At 38.5% G+C, this 16,269-nt stretch overlaps 1 protein-coding gene across 2 annotated transcripts in view; it reads left to right on the top strand.

Annotated features, from left to right (window-relative positions):
- TRPC7 (transient receptor potential cation channel subfamily C member 7) overlaps window positions 1–16,269 on the top strand; it is a 56,409-nt gene that overhangs the window by 21,390 nt on the left and 18,750 nt on the right. For both annotated transcript variants that reach the window (XM_052689604.1, XM_052689605.1), the window contains exons 3-4: window positions 7,936–8,100; window positions 11,766–11,982. In XM_052689604.1, coding sequence (XP_052545564.1) covers window positions 7,936–8,100; window positions 11,766–11,982 — 382 coding nt within the window. The remainder of the gene's footprint in view (window positions 1–7,935; window positions 8,101–11,765; window positions 11,983–16,269) is intronic.

Here is a 16,269-nt window from a genome sequence, read left to right on the forward strand (position 1 = left end):
CCCTGGGTGCTTGTCAAGAGAAGGACTTCTAGCATATGGCCTGGAATTGTTGCAAGCTTATTTTTGTTGCCTCCTGGTATAACCTAGCTGGGCTTTGCATGTGAACCCCAGTAAAGGTCTGGGTTCTTACTGTTCCATCAAAGGGAGGAGGAAGGCTAGGAGCAGTGGAGCCCTGTAGTGGCACAGCAGAGGGCTGGCAGTCTAAATCAAAGTGCTCTTCCCACTGAAATAAAATAGCTGATCCCAATGACTGGGACCAGTTTCTCTTCTGTGCTCTCTCACACGGGCTCTGTCAGAACCAGGTTCCTTATCCCCAGGCTTGGTGTATTCCAGAAAAACTTTGATATTTTAAAAGTTCATCTGCCCTGAAGCAGTGAGGCATTCTGTATCTCTGTAGCTGATTAGCAGCATGCTTATAAGGTATAAGGGTTAACTTCACTTTCTTGGATGGGAAACTGCATGAGAGTGTATTTTCTTTAAACAGTTGAACAATCCCTATCAGAAATATAAATATGGTAGAGTTTTTCCCTATGTTTGACTCCAGTTCATCCAGGGTGTCATTTTCACTTGTGAGGTATAGGAACAGAAGCTGGGGCAGCTCTCCTTTGAATCCTTCCCTCAGACCTCCAGCCCTGAGGAAATGCAGCTTTTCTTGGTGTTCCACAACAAGAGCATTTAGTAGCGTGTCTCACCTTTAGAGAACTCTTCCTATTTTCTGTTCTCATTTTTCTCCATGCTGCTCTGCCCTTTTTTTTATAACCCTTTAATATTGTCAGGAGAGTTGCATTTTTACACTTACCTGTAGATGTAAAGCTGTTGCTTCTCTGTAAGAAGTGACATTCGTTCCCTTCTTTCTCAATGTCAAAAATCATTGCTGCTATATTCTTTTAATTGCAAACCTTGAATGCCCCTCTCTGTTTTCTCAGCAGCTCATTTCATAACTTACAAAGCCAGAGCACCCCTCTCTTTCACGAGTTTTAATTAGATTAACAGTAAGACACACAAACTGAGTTTTAAAAAAAAATTAATAAGAGTTAAACAGAACACCAGATGGCTGTGTAAATCCTATTTAATGGAGAACTGGAACAGGAACTTTTCTCATAAATGTATTATTAATAATTAACATATGGAGGATGCTCCAAGCAGAATACTCGTGGCTATATTAGATTATAACTTTTTTCCTGCTTTGCTCACAGCTCTTGTCAACTGCTGCAGCAACCTCAGTTTCCCATTCATTTGCTATGAGGATGCAGTTTTGCCCTGTGCTGTGTCTTGTATGCCAGCTGCAGTCCAGGGAGCTCCTTGCTATTGCATGGGACCCCAGTGGCTGCATCCATGAAGCAGGCAAAAGAATCAGCCCTTGCTGTCAAAGTCATGGGAAATCTTCCTAATGGCTCTTTCACCCTCTTTGAAACAGGGTGAAGGTTTGGAATTTCCCATGGGATAAATCCTAAAGTTCTCTGTCCCTGTGCTCATAATGTGCACAGATAATGGTTTAAGCAGGGCTAGGCTGTGTTTTACCATCTGAGAGTGAGGTCCAGGCAGGAGAACTTCTCATGAAAAAGGTTTTCAGGAAGTTGGCTTTTTGCTTTGCTTTTGTTTAACTCTGGTCATTTTTTTTCAACTGCTGAATTTCAGGAATAGCTAATTGAAGTCATTCACTGATGGTTGGGGCCATAGCGGGGGCATGAGAAGTGTCTCGTCTCCATCACCAGAGCCAGCTGAAACTGTAAGAAGGAGATTTTGCTTTTATGTGACAGTAGAAATACTGGTCATTCTAGACTCTTACTTTCATCCATGTAATTTTCCTGTACTTTTACTTGCGTTTTACAGATTTTTAAGTGATAGGGAAGGAGTTACTTTCCTTCCTTACGGAAACAATTTTATGTCTCTATTTCATTAGCAAGGTTCCTTCCTCCCACTAAATCTGTGGCTCTGATGATATCCATTTGCCCAGATGTTTTAATATCTTTTCCAGGATGAATCTCATTTTGTTATTTCCTGCCCATAAATTCATCCTCTCAAGGCTCAAATGAATCATATCTCCATCCTGAGTGGTGTTTGCAATATTCCCAATTTACAGTAATATGCAGACTTAATTATTTTCATTTGCAAAGTGCCACAGGGTCTTAGATGTCCATGAAGGCATTGATGAGAGAGCAGAGGAACGCATCAAATCTTTTGCATGTGTTTCCATCATAGATAAAAGAATTTAAAAATTACCTTTATTAATATTAAAATTCTGTTAGAAAAGAACAATTAATATTGTGTGCTATAAATCTGACCTTATGTGCCCCCAATTCTGGCTTCATTTTAATCCCCACAGGCAGTTTACCTGCTAATGTCTTTGGGACAGAAAGTCAGATGGGGATCAGTACAAACTCTCAAAATAAGAAGAGGATTCAGTATTTCAAATTGAAGGCAGTTTCTAAATCTTGTTCCAATTTGAGCATTTACACGAGTAGTGACCCAAGCTGCACCTCTTCTATGCAGTATTCTTGTCACATATGCCTGTGGATATCCAGATTTAATAACTTTTTTTGAACTGTCTACTTCATGGTGAGGGTACTTACCCTACAAGAGAGTCTCTCCATCAACTCTGGGAGTGAAACTCTCTGTGTTGGAGGTATTCGAATTTGAGCACTGTATCGGCAGTGTATCAATCTTTCCTTCTCACTTAGAAAAGAGTTGACTGGTTCTCTTGAGAGAAGAGGTTATAGAACTTTAAAACTATGCCCACTGTGGTCGCTTTCTATATAGGCACTCAAGGGAATTTGTTCTTCGATAGCTTTTTTTTTTTCCCTGGCATGCTTTCAGATGAATAGGTAAATCAGGATTTCCATGTGGTTCTGATTCTGTAGAGATATGAGAAACCTGGAATGCTGGAGGCTGAGACTTTCACTTCATTTGCTTGTCCGATAAATAGACTTATTTATGCATGTGAAACAAGAAACTTGGCATTAGCAACAAATCTCTTCATAAAACATCCAGCATATTGGAATATGGAACTGGAGATTCCTCAGAAACACCTCTGATCTCTTTACTCTGTAGGGAAAAAAAATGTTTAGCACAAAAAAGAGTCCCTGCTCTTGAATAAAGGAGGTGAAATTGAACATAAACTGTGGAGAGGTTTAAATTAAAGAATTTCTTTAAACACCACATTTTCTAGTTTTATACCTCAAATATAGCACTTAATTTTAAAAAGCATGGACTGAAAATATAAGTGAGAACAATAACAATGAAATCTTTCTCCATTGCTAAAAGGATTACTAACTTTGTGTTTTTCACTCGGCACTGAAGATTATTTCTGTCAGCAGGAGAATTGCAATTGAAATGGTCCTGGCAGCTTTATTTACACCATTATTTTTGTTTTCTATTAGACTAATTTGTTTTTATTTGGCTTTATTTTGTGTCTGTTTAATGTTTTCTGCCTAGTCAAACCCAGTTTCCATTTGCATTGCTCATTCTAATGGGACTACGCTGTCTCCTCTATAGCTGTGCACTGCATAGATGCTTTGGGCCGTTATGCCAGCACTGGGCTGTTCTTCACTACCTTAGCTCTACTGCTTGTCAATTCTGCAGAGTGCCATCCCAATTCCATTAATGTGCTCACTGATTTAGCAGAGAGCAGAAAATCTATCCTAAATGTCATGCTTGTTTTTATAGGGCAGACTGAGTTGCATGAAAGGTGTGTGGTTGCAAACAGTAGCTATGTTAAGGTTTAAAGTGCTAAAAATCAGGATTTGGGATTAGGTAACTTGAGTTAATCAGCAAATGGATCCAGATACTGGGTTTCCATAATATTTATAATATGTGAATGCCTTGGGATTTGATGCAAGCGTGTATTTTCCCACTCTCAAATTGCTCTAATAAGTTTTCTTAGCTAAGAAGGTCCATGTAAGAGGTTTTCCAAAAGGCATATTTTATTACTAACACCATATTGACTACTTTTATTGTGTCTCTTTAAAGTAACTGTGACTGAAGCAGCACAATTAATTTTTATTTTGTTCTGATAGTTCTAGGTCATTTGGGCTCTGACTGCAAATAAAAACCTTCTCTCTTTACTCTAAGGTTTATACCTGTTTGACTTGATACCAGATCTAAATATACACAGTCATTAAAAAAAAAAAAAAAAATCATCTGCAGGATGAGTGAGATCCTCATGAATATTTGTGATACCATTAGGCAGTCAAATGAACCCCAAGGAGAGAGGAAAAGCTGCAGCAATCCTCAGGGCAGGGATGTTGCCTTGCTTTGTGTTCTATCTGCAGCAACTTCAGCAGCCCATGTAGAGTTAGTTGATTTCCATGGTCAGATCCCTTTGGTGTTATCTGCTGAGTTTTCTTTCACCTGAGTTGAACAGGGGCTCATTAAATTATTTTTTGCTCTGAGGTGGAGGAATTGGGACTGGCTGATGCGCTTATCCCTGTAAGGCTATTCTGGTGCAAATGGTTTTTAAAAATGTGGCCTGTGGCCATGGGTAGCAGTTACAGGTAACTGAAGTGTGTCTCTCTGGCAAAGAGGATACCATCCCTTAGCATGGATATTTACATTGGAACTTCACTTATTATTTGTAATGAATAAATAAGATGGCAATGATGAGTCCAAGTAATTTCCAATCTGAGACTTTCTACAGCTTTACTCACTTTATCAGGCCCAATAAGGCCAATGAAGATCCCACCACATTTACCCTCTGACAATTTCATTTGTTGTAATTTAACAGCGCAAGTGTTGCAAAAAGCAAATTCTTTTTCCCACTCTGGATCATGAAATTAAGTTGTCCTCTCCTGCCTTAAGGTCTCATAACAACGTATTCAAAACTAAGCACTGTTTGCTCACTTCAAGGTTCAGAGAACACAGTGTAACATGAAGAGAAGGTTTATGTGTGTCTATACTGGCATTTTCTTCAACTGTGTGTTTCCTAGCAAGCTTCAGTAATTTTGTCTGAGTTACTTCATGCCCTGTTCTGCATTGGTGAAACAGCTCTGTAAGCAGAGGGGTCTTTTTTTACCAGATCAAAAACCTTTCACATATTTCTCAAAAAGATTTTCCAGGATTTCCAGGGGCAATGTGGAAAATTGTTGTCCAGTGCGCTATCTAGAGTGATCTCTGAAACATCCCCTTCTTTTGGACTCTTTCAATTCTCACCAGAGGCTTTGAGGATGTTGTTTTCCATATTTTAAGTCAACTTTCACTGAGAGTTTACTCCTCTGTAGCACAGAGCTTTTGGAGCTGTCAGTACTGTCGTGCCTTTCAGAAGCTCTCAAACATGCCACTTTATTATTTAAATAGTTTCTTCATGCTGGCAAGTAATTTTCTTTTTAAAGCCTTTTTAACTTAAAAATATACATGTACCCCATAGGTTGGAGAGGAGTGTTGTTTGTATGAATTAATAATAAAATATGCATAGCGTAAGATAAAACCATGACCATCTTTTGGTCTGTGTGTGGTATGGGATCAGAAAAGCTGTTGCAGCCATTTCTGAATGTGGAAGCATTGCAAAGCATTTGCTGTGTTTATAATGCTGAGGAAAATATTAGTGCAATATCTAATTTGATGTCTGTGGCCATTCCCTCAGAAAAGAGAAAGTTAAATAGCTCTTTCATGTCTTTGAAAATCTAAGATCAGTTTCTGATGTTTTGGGTTGAGAGAAGGCTGATGTCCAATGGTTGCTGTGTATTTCATTAACATGTGACAAGTATATGTAATGAAAAACTGTACTGCTTTTTGTAAGCAAATAACAGATCAAAATCTGTTCACGCTTTTGTCTGTCTTATTCTGATTTTTTTCTTTATTTTTGTAAGAATCAGACTGAGATGATTACCATCAAAGCTTTATGCCACACCATCATTCTTTATTGTCTTGTACAAAATACATTATTCCCATGAATTTGGCTTTATGGCAATCCCTTCTCCGTTTCCCTGTATCTGTATTTTCATTCTAGCTGTTCCCAGACAGAGTGAAACAATGAGCATCTTAAAATGTCTCGTGAATTCTCTGAAATGCCAACCAGCAGAAGTCTTTGACTGCCTGATTGCCAAGGGCAACTGGATCTCTTTGAATCAATTCTCCTAATACGTGAATGATGACGGGTGGGAGGAAGCCAGGAAGCCTGGCTGGTGCTTGGTCCTGTTGTTGCAGAAGTCTGCATCTCTACCACTGCATCTTTCCTTTCCATGAGCCATTAAAGCTGATGTTGATTTCATCTCATCTAAAAAAGGAAAAAGGGGAAAAAAAAAAAACTTATGAGGGGAATCAATTCCTTCCATGGTTTTCGGCTGTTTGCCAGAAGGATAATTAGCCTGAGCAATCTTTCACTGTAGTACTGTTGTTATTAGTTTAACCTTAAACTCTAAGTGCTTGTATGATTAGGACTGATGATTTATATTATATCTTTTGAAAGAACTTTTTCTGGGAGGGAGAAACAACTTGAAAGCATAGCAAGTTATTCATATTTCTAGGAAATATTCCTCAAGATGGAAGAGGCTAAAAGTACCTATCAGATTCCTTCACCCCGAAAGGTTTAGTCACAAAAGATAGTTTTTCTTTCCTTTTCTTTTTGAGAAATGTAGCCTCCCTGCTGCCCCAAAGCCTAATTCATCTGAAGAAGTGTGTTTTAAATGGTTGCTAATGTGCTGTTAAAGATGGAATTGCACTATTGCACAGCCATCCCAATTACCACACTACCATATTTCACTCTGTGCTAGCAATGAAGTGGGTATTAAAAATCACAGTAACCATTTTGTTATTGTACCATCGTCTAGAGAAAGGTCCATTATATGTTTGATGTGATCATTTTGTCAAAGACAATGAAGATCAAAGCACAGTAGGAACTTGTAGTGTCTGCTTTTCTCTTCTCTCTCTCTCTCTGGCCTTTCCCCTTCTGTCTACCTCCAGAAAATTCTGCTTTTTGAAATAGTGGAGGATTTTGCCTTTCTCTTCTCAGCATATTTAGTCACCCACCAAACCCATAAATGAAACGTTCAGTTATCTGAATGCAATTAGCCACATATCTATTTTTCATCTTTTCTTTCAGTTATTTTGCCTTTTAATTATCTCTCTTTGTTATTAAAAACAGTCACATGCTAAATTCAATCACTCTGATGAACAATATGAAATAAAGAAGTTCAATCTTTCATAATAAAGCTCTTCTGTGGGATCCAGTGATGCTGTGATTTTTATTTTTTTTTCACCATTAAGAAATTGCCCTTTTCAGTTGTCTGTTGCTCACCTTTTCTTTTTCTCCTGAACAATAAACTGAAGAACCTCAGTTGTAAGATACAAAATTTTGTACTTTCTGTTCCAGAGCACTTCCTTCTGCTTCTAAATTTGTTGTTTCTCTGATGACTAAAGAAGGAGCCATCATTTTTGAAAGATAATCTGAGATAAAGCATTTAAAGTTGCTCACTGCAAAATACCAGCCAGACTTCTTACAGTTTACAGGAGAAGAACCATGCAGAATGGTTCACTTTGGGTCAATATGCAACAAATATAAACAGTATTACATTGGTGTTGTGTTGAGCTACTCCTGCAATGGCCTCCTATGGCTTTAGCCATTTATCAGAGATTTTTTTTTTCAGCTTCTAGCATCAAAGTACCTCTCTGCTTCTTTTCTGTATCTCAGCTTGGACTGTCTGAACTACAGACCCTGGCCCCAAAGAAGTGCTTTATCCTTACTGTTTACTGTAATGCATTGGGTTTTGGCCTGACAAAACCTTTATGTAGAGAGATGACCAGAACTGAAACTCATTCTGCCAGTAGGTGGGGACTTGGGGAGGTTAGTCTGCAGTTCTGTTTTTTGACACCAAAAGCTATGTTGGATGATGAAGACACATCCTTTGTTTTTCTGTTGGATGCATTCAGTAAATTGCTTGCCAAAAATCTCATTCTCTTCAGATGATGCTGCTAATATTCCTTTTCCTGTTTCTTTTACAGTTTGTTGCTCACCCTAACTGCCAGCAGCAGCTGCTCACCATGTGGTATGAAAACCTCTCAGGCTTACGACAGCAATCCATAGCTGTGAAATTCCTGGCTGTCTTTGGGGTTTCTATAGGCCTGCCCTTCCTTGCCATAGCCTACTGGATTGCTCCCTGCAGCAAGGTAAGGACTTCCAATAGTTCACGTTGCTTACTCTGATTCTTAGACTCCTATTCTTTTTCTGTAGTTGCTGTAAGTTCCTCACTTCTTCTGGACTCCTTTCTTCCCTTTTCTCCTTCTTTTTAATCTTGTATTTTCAGTTATAGCGAAGCATTACTGTGGCACGTGTACCTGAAACTGGCAAGACACAGAGGACAGCTTAGGGTTGCAGAGAAGGCTATAATTAATCAAACAATCTTTATGGTTTTGAGGGAAAAGATGATGAAATTTGGAAAATTTCCTAAATATGGCTGTGCTCTGTCTCAAAGCATCCAGTGGAGCAGGAGTGTTTTGCCAAGGCTTAGAGATCACAGGAGTAGGGACAACCGCTGGCCTATGTACAAGCTTGAGCTCTGTAAGCAGACTTCCATCCTGATGGAGACAGCTCAAATGAGTGGAGATAAATAGGTGTGTGGCTGACTGATAAATAGCTTTTTTTCCCACTACTCTTACTGAAGGAAAAAGAAGTGGCAAGGGAGAAATTTATTTCACGTTCAGCAACATCATCCTTACAAGGTAGACTGTTTAGACTGTTCTCAGCAAGAGGATTATCAAAGGTACTTAAGTCTGATAGAGATGACCCCTGGCACTTGTAATTTACTCTATCTTGAAAGCAGCTTCTCATGTTTCATTTAAAAATCCAGCAAGGGATTGTCTAAATTTGCCAAACCAAGAAATTATAGATCTGTGGGTGGATGTTAAGGAAACACTGTAACTTAAAAGATTTATCTGTAAGTAAAACTAGACAAACCTTTTGAAAGCAGTCTTCCAGGGCATCCAAGATGATAAAACATTTTTAAGGCTTACAGTCCTACAAAACAAGTACGTTCTTTTTGAGTGCTTGAGAATGCAACTTCATTTTGTTTAGATAGGTATCAACATGTGAGCCTGTAGATCTTATAATACTGGCCAGGACTCCAGAGTTCCCCATGGAGAAGTGCGTGTGAAACCAGGGCTGTGCTTTGGTTGGTTTGGGTTAGGTGACAGTGGGAACTCATGTGGAGGTAATGTTGACTCCTTTGTGTCAGAACTCAGTCTAGCAGGGATTTATGAAGCTGTTCAATTTTCTTCACCTCTGTTGAATGTGCTGGGAGCTGGCACACCGGTCAACAGCAATGTTTTTGGTGTATTCCCAGAACTGCAGGCTTTGTGTTTGAATGCATAAGTAGGTGGGGGAAAAGGTTAGACTAGAAATAAGCAGAGAATTTAAATGAAAAACATAAACGAAAAACATAAAACCAACTGAGCAAAAACTCACTCAAAACCTTGAAATAAATTGTAGGAAAAAGAAGAAATAACTGAGAAAGGTATTTGGTCTTTAAATTCATGAGGTAGGCATATTAAAATTTAAAATAATAAAAAAATTGAAATATGGAACAGCACAATTTTCCCTTAAATTTTCTTTTTTGTGTGTGATTTTTTTTGTTACACAAAATCTTTTGTGCATTCCCATTTTTCAATGTCCTGTTTTTGTAGTGGTTTTTTTTTTTTTCTTTTTTTTTTTTTTTTTTTCCTGAAAGAGAGAATCTAGCCTTCTATTCTAAAGTCAAATTGGAAGTTATTTCAAGAATTGTCTTTCAACAAATGGTTTTCCATCAGTCAGAACAATGCAGTCTCGACTTTTGTTTTCTCTGGATGTTTTCCTCTGCAGTTAAGCTATGTTTTCTACAATATGTGTCATGCTTCTGCTACGAGTGTAGTACTGAGAATAGTGAAGACCTCTTCTTTTTTGCAGTTTCTATCTTTATTAGTTCCTATCTCATGGAATTAAGATTAATTTGCATTTGGAAAGCTGTTTAACTCTCACCCTTTCTATACTTTCTTTTTCACCTGTCTGTAGGCTTTATTATTTTCCTATGATGCAGATAAGATTTCAAGTCATGAAACGAGATATTCTCTTAAGAATGAAGCTTTGTATTGGCACACTGTCAGCATTTCTGTCATCCTAACAGCAGCAGTCAGGCATTTCCCTGCAGGCTGCATGTGATGTAAGATGAAATTTTGATTTAATAAAGAAGTTGATACATTCAAGAATGACACACCTGGAGTTCAACAGTATCGCGGTGCATGGAAAAGATATCTTAATGTCATAATGCATTATGCTGAGTGGAGGAATTGCTTTAATCTCAAGTCTCTATTTTTCTGAGTTCCTACAGACAAGAGAAAATGTCTAATTTTTCAAAAACAATTCAGGCTTCAGAAGAAAGTGCTTCTTTTAGTGAATTGAGAGTGGGAATGGGCCGTGCATAGGCTGCAAATGCACTTAGAATCTATATTCACAGCTGTTAAAATTTGCTCTTTAAAAGCTCTTCCAGGCTGATCACATAAAGAAATAATTGAGGTGGTTACTGTATGGGACATCCACACTGGAAACATAAGGTGGTCTGCTGCAAGTGTGAATCTAGTCAACACCTGCCATAAATACCTGCTGAGAGCTAACATGCACCACACAAGGTTTTGAAGCAGATGGGTGAACCACTGTCATCAGTGTTGGGATTGTTTTTAATTAATTTCATTTAATCAGAAGACCTACATCTGCCATAACATTCTTAGCAAAGAGTAAGGAAACTTGGACTTTGAGTCAGGGCAATATTCGCTTTCCTAAACACATATTTATGTATCTTGGTAAGAAGTAAACTTGCTAATAAGAGCTCTTGAATAGAATAGGTTGTGTTAGAAAGACTTTCTGATGCTTAGAAACATACAAATTTTCCAATAATTTATGGCATAGACAGAATGGAATATCCTGGTTTTGACACTTTAAAATCTCAAGAAGAGGTCATAAACAGGCTCTATTTATGTTTATGTTAGACCTGAATAGCCCTGCTTTTAAAGAGTCCTTTTGCTGCAATAGCAAGAGACTTGCATTCCATTGAAAAGCTCTTTAACCAAGGCTGTTGATGGAGCTAAACAAGGAAACAAAGAATTTCTCACTTCAGTCCTTTTTCACGTTTTTTATGAGATGTTATGAGCAACAAGGTAGATATTAAGAAAATTTTGAGCATGTCCTGTTATTGAGAGAAATTAATCAGTGTGTAATACACTGCAAAAAAAAAATCCCATGTGCTTTGAGGTTGTTCTGGAAAGTGCAAGTAGCACTTGCACTGCTGTGTATTGACATCTCCCTGGAATAATGGTTACTTAGGCCACAAAAAGTGAAAAAAGTGTTATTTAAACTGATTAGGAATAAAGTTTTTTTAAAAAGAATAGAAGAAATACTGGTTGTAATGGAGAGGTCTTGGCTCAGATCATGGCTAAGCTTATTCTTGGCTTATTTTATTGGGATAAATCCATGTGTTCTAGGGAGTGAATCTACAGATCTTGTGCTAATTTTAAGAGAAGTCTTTCATATAAGGGTACATGAAGACTATTACAAAGGAATCTTTAAATGAAATGACATTTCCTTCACATTGCTAATGAACCAAAAATTCAGAATTAATAAAAGATTCTAATATATTACTGCTTAGGATCTTGTAAAGAAGAGGAGAAGTGGGTACGTTGTTAGGTTTAATTTCATTTTCTGCTTACTACATAGGAGGGTTAGATAACATATGTGGGTGAATGGGAGAAACGATACTGACATGCACAGAAGAAGGCAAAAAAATCTCATCTTGTGTGTTTCATTTCAGTTGGGACGGACCCTCCGAAGTCCTTTCATGAAGTTTGTGGCACACGCTGTTTCTTTCACAATCTTCCTTGGACTGTTAGTAGTGAACGCTTCGGATCGGTTTGAAGGAGTAAAAAATCTTCCCAACGAAACCATCACAGATCATCCCAAACAAATATTTAGAGTCAAAACAACTCAGTTCTCGTGGACAGAATTGCTGATCATGAAGTGGGTATTGGGTAAGCAAAAACAAACCATTTAAAGTCCTTGAGGGAGATTAAACTTAACTAACATAGCATGGTAGGCAGGGATATCACAAAGGGGGGGAGGAGAGGAGGAATAATCTTAAAAAAAGATGAAGTTAAATTTCAGGCTGATTAAGGTGTTCTGATTGATTAAAACATAATCAGAAAAGACTTCTATTTTGGTTTTGAAAACACTGAGTAGTTCTCAGCAAATTCCAACTTTGCTGTTTTTTCCATTTTCTGGAGTAATTTCCAGAAGCTGTTGTGTTTGCTGGGATTTCTTAAATCACTGAATCTTAAAGAACGTAGTATTGTATGCAGTCACAGTAACTTACAGCTTCTCTGAGTAGGGAAAAAGTGTCCCCTTTGGGACGTGAACAACCAGCCTCTTTTATTACCTTGCTATGGCATCTTATTATAAGTCACAGGACCTTGTTTACCTCATCTGTGAATTGGGTGTGTGTTGCTGTTTGCTTCTTGGAAAAGAACTCTGAGATCAGGTGATGAAAGTTGTTGGATAAATAAGAGCTGGATTTCATCAGGTTCGTAGTACGAAACTGCTACTGGTGGGATAACTTTTTAAAAAAGAAATGAAGTTGCCTAAAATTTATAAAGCACAGATTCATTTGGATGAACCCCTTTGAGTGCAAAACTGTGTCACATGCACAAGTTAAACTGTGTGGGGATTTTTTAGCAGATTCAGATGTATTACTTTTGCTGGCACAATTTATTCCTGGCAGGTCAGCTTCTTTGAACCACTAATCTCAACAAACTCAGAAAGATTTATTGGGAAATTGATCTTATCGACTCTGCAGAATCTTTATCTACCTCTCCTGTATTTATTTTTACTTTTCACCAGGATTTTTATTATTTTCTTGCAGTAGGACAAACAACGTCATGCTTCTATAAGTACTGATGGCATTAAATCCCTCTGAAAAATAGAATAGGGCTGCTCTATCTGATGACTTCCCGACCACCATTTCTTTGTTCCCTGTCCTCACAATAAGTGAAGTCCCATACAGGATATTAGACAAGGAAAAAAGCCTGAATAGATGCCAGACTGGATAGAGTAAGAGATATTTATAAAATGATATTAAAGCAGTTGGACAAGATGATTAGATTTTAGCCTAGGTATTCTTTTCTCATAGGCAGAAGGTATCTGCCTGCCTGGAGAGTTCCTGAGAGATGAAGAAGAAAGCGTTTCATTTAAAAGCAAAGGTTTTCACTTTCCTGGGAGAAGGAAAGTGATTCATTGTACAGATTTCTGAATATAATGAGATTTTCTAATGACTGCCTACATCAGCACTGACAGTCTTCTCCAGCCATTTTGTCTGTCTGCCTACAGTAAAGCTTCAAATAATGTTTCAGCTATACTAATGTGAAATTTCAGTGCGTGTAGACTGTGGGCAGCTGGTCTGGGGCTTTGGAATTTATTGGGCCATGTATGGACTGCCAACTTTATCAAATGTCAACGTGTAGAGATCATGTTGGATGCTCAGTTGTTGAGTGCAAGAATTTTGTAGATATTGCAAGTATACATCTAGAAGTGTAAACATAATTAAATGTAATGCTATAGCCAAATATCACAGGCAAAGACAGCAAGAAATGCTTTGTAAAGACAGAAATGTAAATAGATAGTAAGTATATGCTGAAGTGTAGTAAATCTCTTATGTACTAAAAAATACATGGCTGTATTTAATCTTGCTTGGCAATGTCTGCGGCTGCTCTCTCCAGTCTCAAAAGCATTGATGATTACCTACATTTCAATTCATAACACGATCAAAAACTGAAATCTTATTTATTCTTAGTTGTAAAGCACATTTGTCCTGTTTTTGTACCTTCTATTTTCTTATTCATTCTATGGCAGCAATGATGAATGCTGATGACACCTTACTTGTTTCAACTATAGCAGACTGTTTTTGAGTAATTAGTTTACAGGTCCCTGATCTTGATTCTGTTGGAGGGGAGGAAATTGGCTAAGTTACCTGGTTGTCAACAAAAATATTGCAACAGATGTTCAGAATAGCGTTATTTGAGAATAATGTGACACTTCAACATGGCATATTGTGGCCAAGAGTGAGTAAAACCTATGATAACACCGCCTGCAAATAATCTCACTGGAGGTATGAAAATTGATAAATATATATATATATATATATATACTTGGTTTTTTAAGGAAAAACTACTGGTGCAAGAACGACAGGCTGCTGTTAGACAAAAAGATCCCATTGCCATATCTAGCTCCCAGCTGTTTGTAAGGGAGGCGAGTAGTGGAGTAAACTAAGTGGAGACAACAACTTTCAGCCAGGCAAGCACTTTATTCCCCTCCAAAATCCATACCAGAGAGGCTCTATTTGTCCATTAGCCTGCAGTTCTGAAATGGCTGTAAAGGATTACCAGATCAGTCAGGTAGTGTTAGTAGCCCATTCGATGTCCTTGTGAAGAGCCAGATAAGCAATAGCATTTTTAGATGGTTTTGTTCTCACTCCTCTTGGTTACAAATGAGCATTCAAGAGCTGCTCCTGGCAAACTCAGTGCAGAGAAATACAGTGATGTTCTCATACAAGAACTTGCCACTTGGCCTTAGAGTGCTGGGCACTGCACATTAGACTCATACACCTCAGGTGTTTGTGCCCTTTGCCTACCTTTTACCCTGCATCCGGATCTTCCCATCTCTTGCATGAGGAAGGCTGGGATTTTCTATGTGAGAAACGTGCCCCAAATACTCACTAAAAGTAGGGAGGTTCTATTTAGAGAGACAATTTCCCCCTTGTGAAAGCAGCAGAGCAAGCAGTGGAACTCTGAGTGGGCACAATCTGAGCACAACCTTCTCTGCTAATCCTGCAGCCTTTGAGAAGGCTCAAAGTAGGATCTCCAACACTAGCTGTTCATGATTTATGTATCAGGACGGTGGATATAAAAATCTGACAAACTGTTCCTTTTCATGCACAGGTGGTGAACAGCACGCCTTGTGTATTTCCATTTTTCTCCTAACCAGGTTGTGTGTGTAGCTTGGTTCTCCTTCCCCTCCTGGAACCAGGAGTGCCCATCAAGGTGACATTTCCAATTATCCTCACTGTGGGACAGCAGGCACCTCCAGGAACTGGGAAGCAGAAGCTGCTCATAACCACCTCTCCATCATCAAATTCATGGAACTCACCTCTCCCAGAGCCATCAAGGGCCTCAGAAATACTGCAGTGAAATGCTGTTATACTCAGGGAAATCTAGCTTGGCCTCACTGCATGACACATCTCTGTTCTACATCCCATCTTAAGTTCCATCCCCTCAATTTTATCTACATTTTCTCTCCTCTGTATTTTTATGTTAGAAGATTTGAATACTCTCCCACAATGTACATATAATTAGCCAGCAGTACTGACCACGTAATTACTGTAACTTTTCTACTTGTCCTGAATAGACATTTTTCTGTATGTATGGATAAAAAATGACTGCCACGTAGTTGGCAAAAAAGAACAATGTAAATTATAGGCCAACAGTGTGATACTTTCACAGAGCGATTCTAATTTTAGTCAGTCTACTCAGTTTTAGACGTGTCTTACTACATTAATCTGTGACTTAGGTATATTAAGTGACTGAGATTAGAAATAAATTTGAGTAGGAGAGTTAATATTTAAACCAGGAAAGACATTTTATGGGCATCAGTGAAGAAGTGCTGTGTTTGGCGATGACGTGCACGCAATATTTCCTGAAGTACTTTTTATACGATGTGCGCACATAATGTGTAGCCTAATGTCTCATGTCTATCAATTTGAGAATTTTTTTTTTTTGAGCCAGAAATGTGTTCTTTTAATATTTCATCCTTACTCCAGAACAGTTCCCGAGAAACCAATTCTTTCACTTTCTGCCCCAGGCTATTTATTATTAAATCTCACCATGGTAAATGATGGCTTGCGATGAAGTTCCTGCTTTCACTCAGCCAAGAACCTGTGGACACTGTTGCCTCCCCCTGGCTTTGCTGTGCACTCAGCAGGCCACAGTCTTTCTTCCAAGATAGATCTATGTGAGGCATAATCTGTGTTGTGGTACAGCTCCTGGGTTCTGCCTGGAGGTCCCAGTGCTACAGAGGTTGCAAGCTGGTGGTGCCTGAAATAGAGATAGCTTAGCTTTCCTTTGTCTTCCAAACCCTTACGAGCGCTCAAGGACTGATGGCATCTGTTCTTCATCTTGTCAGCCTCGCACTGACTAATTTCCTTCCCTATAACTGACTCCTGACTGCTCCTCTTGGGACCGTGTGTGCTTCCAGGAGTCTCTGAAGTAGCT

This window comes from Tympanuchus pallidicinctus, unplaced genomic scaffold (assembly GCF_026119805.1).
Source record: "Tympanuchus pallidicinctus isolate F22 unplaced genomic scaffold, pur_lepc_1.0 scaffold25, whole genome shotgun sequence".
In the NCBI taxonomy this organism is placed as follows: domain Eukaryota; kingdom Metazoa; phylum Chordata; class Aves; order Galliformes; family Phasianidae; genus Tympanuchus; species Tympanuchus pallidicinctus.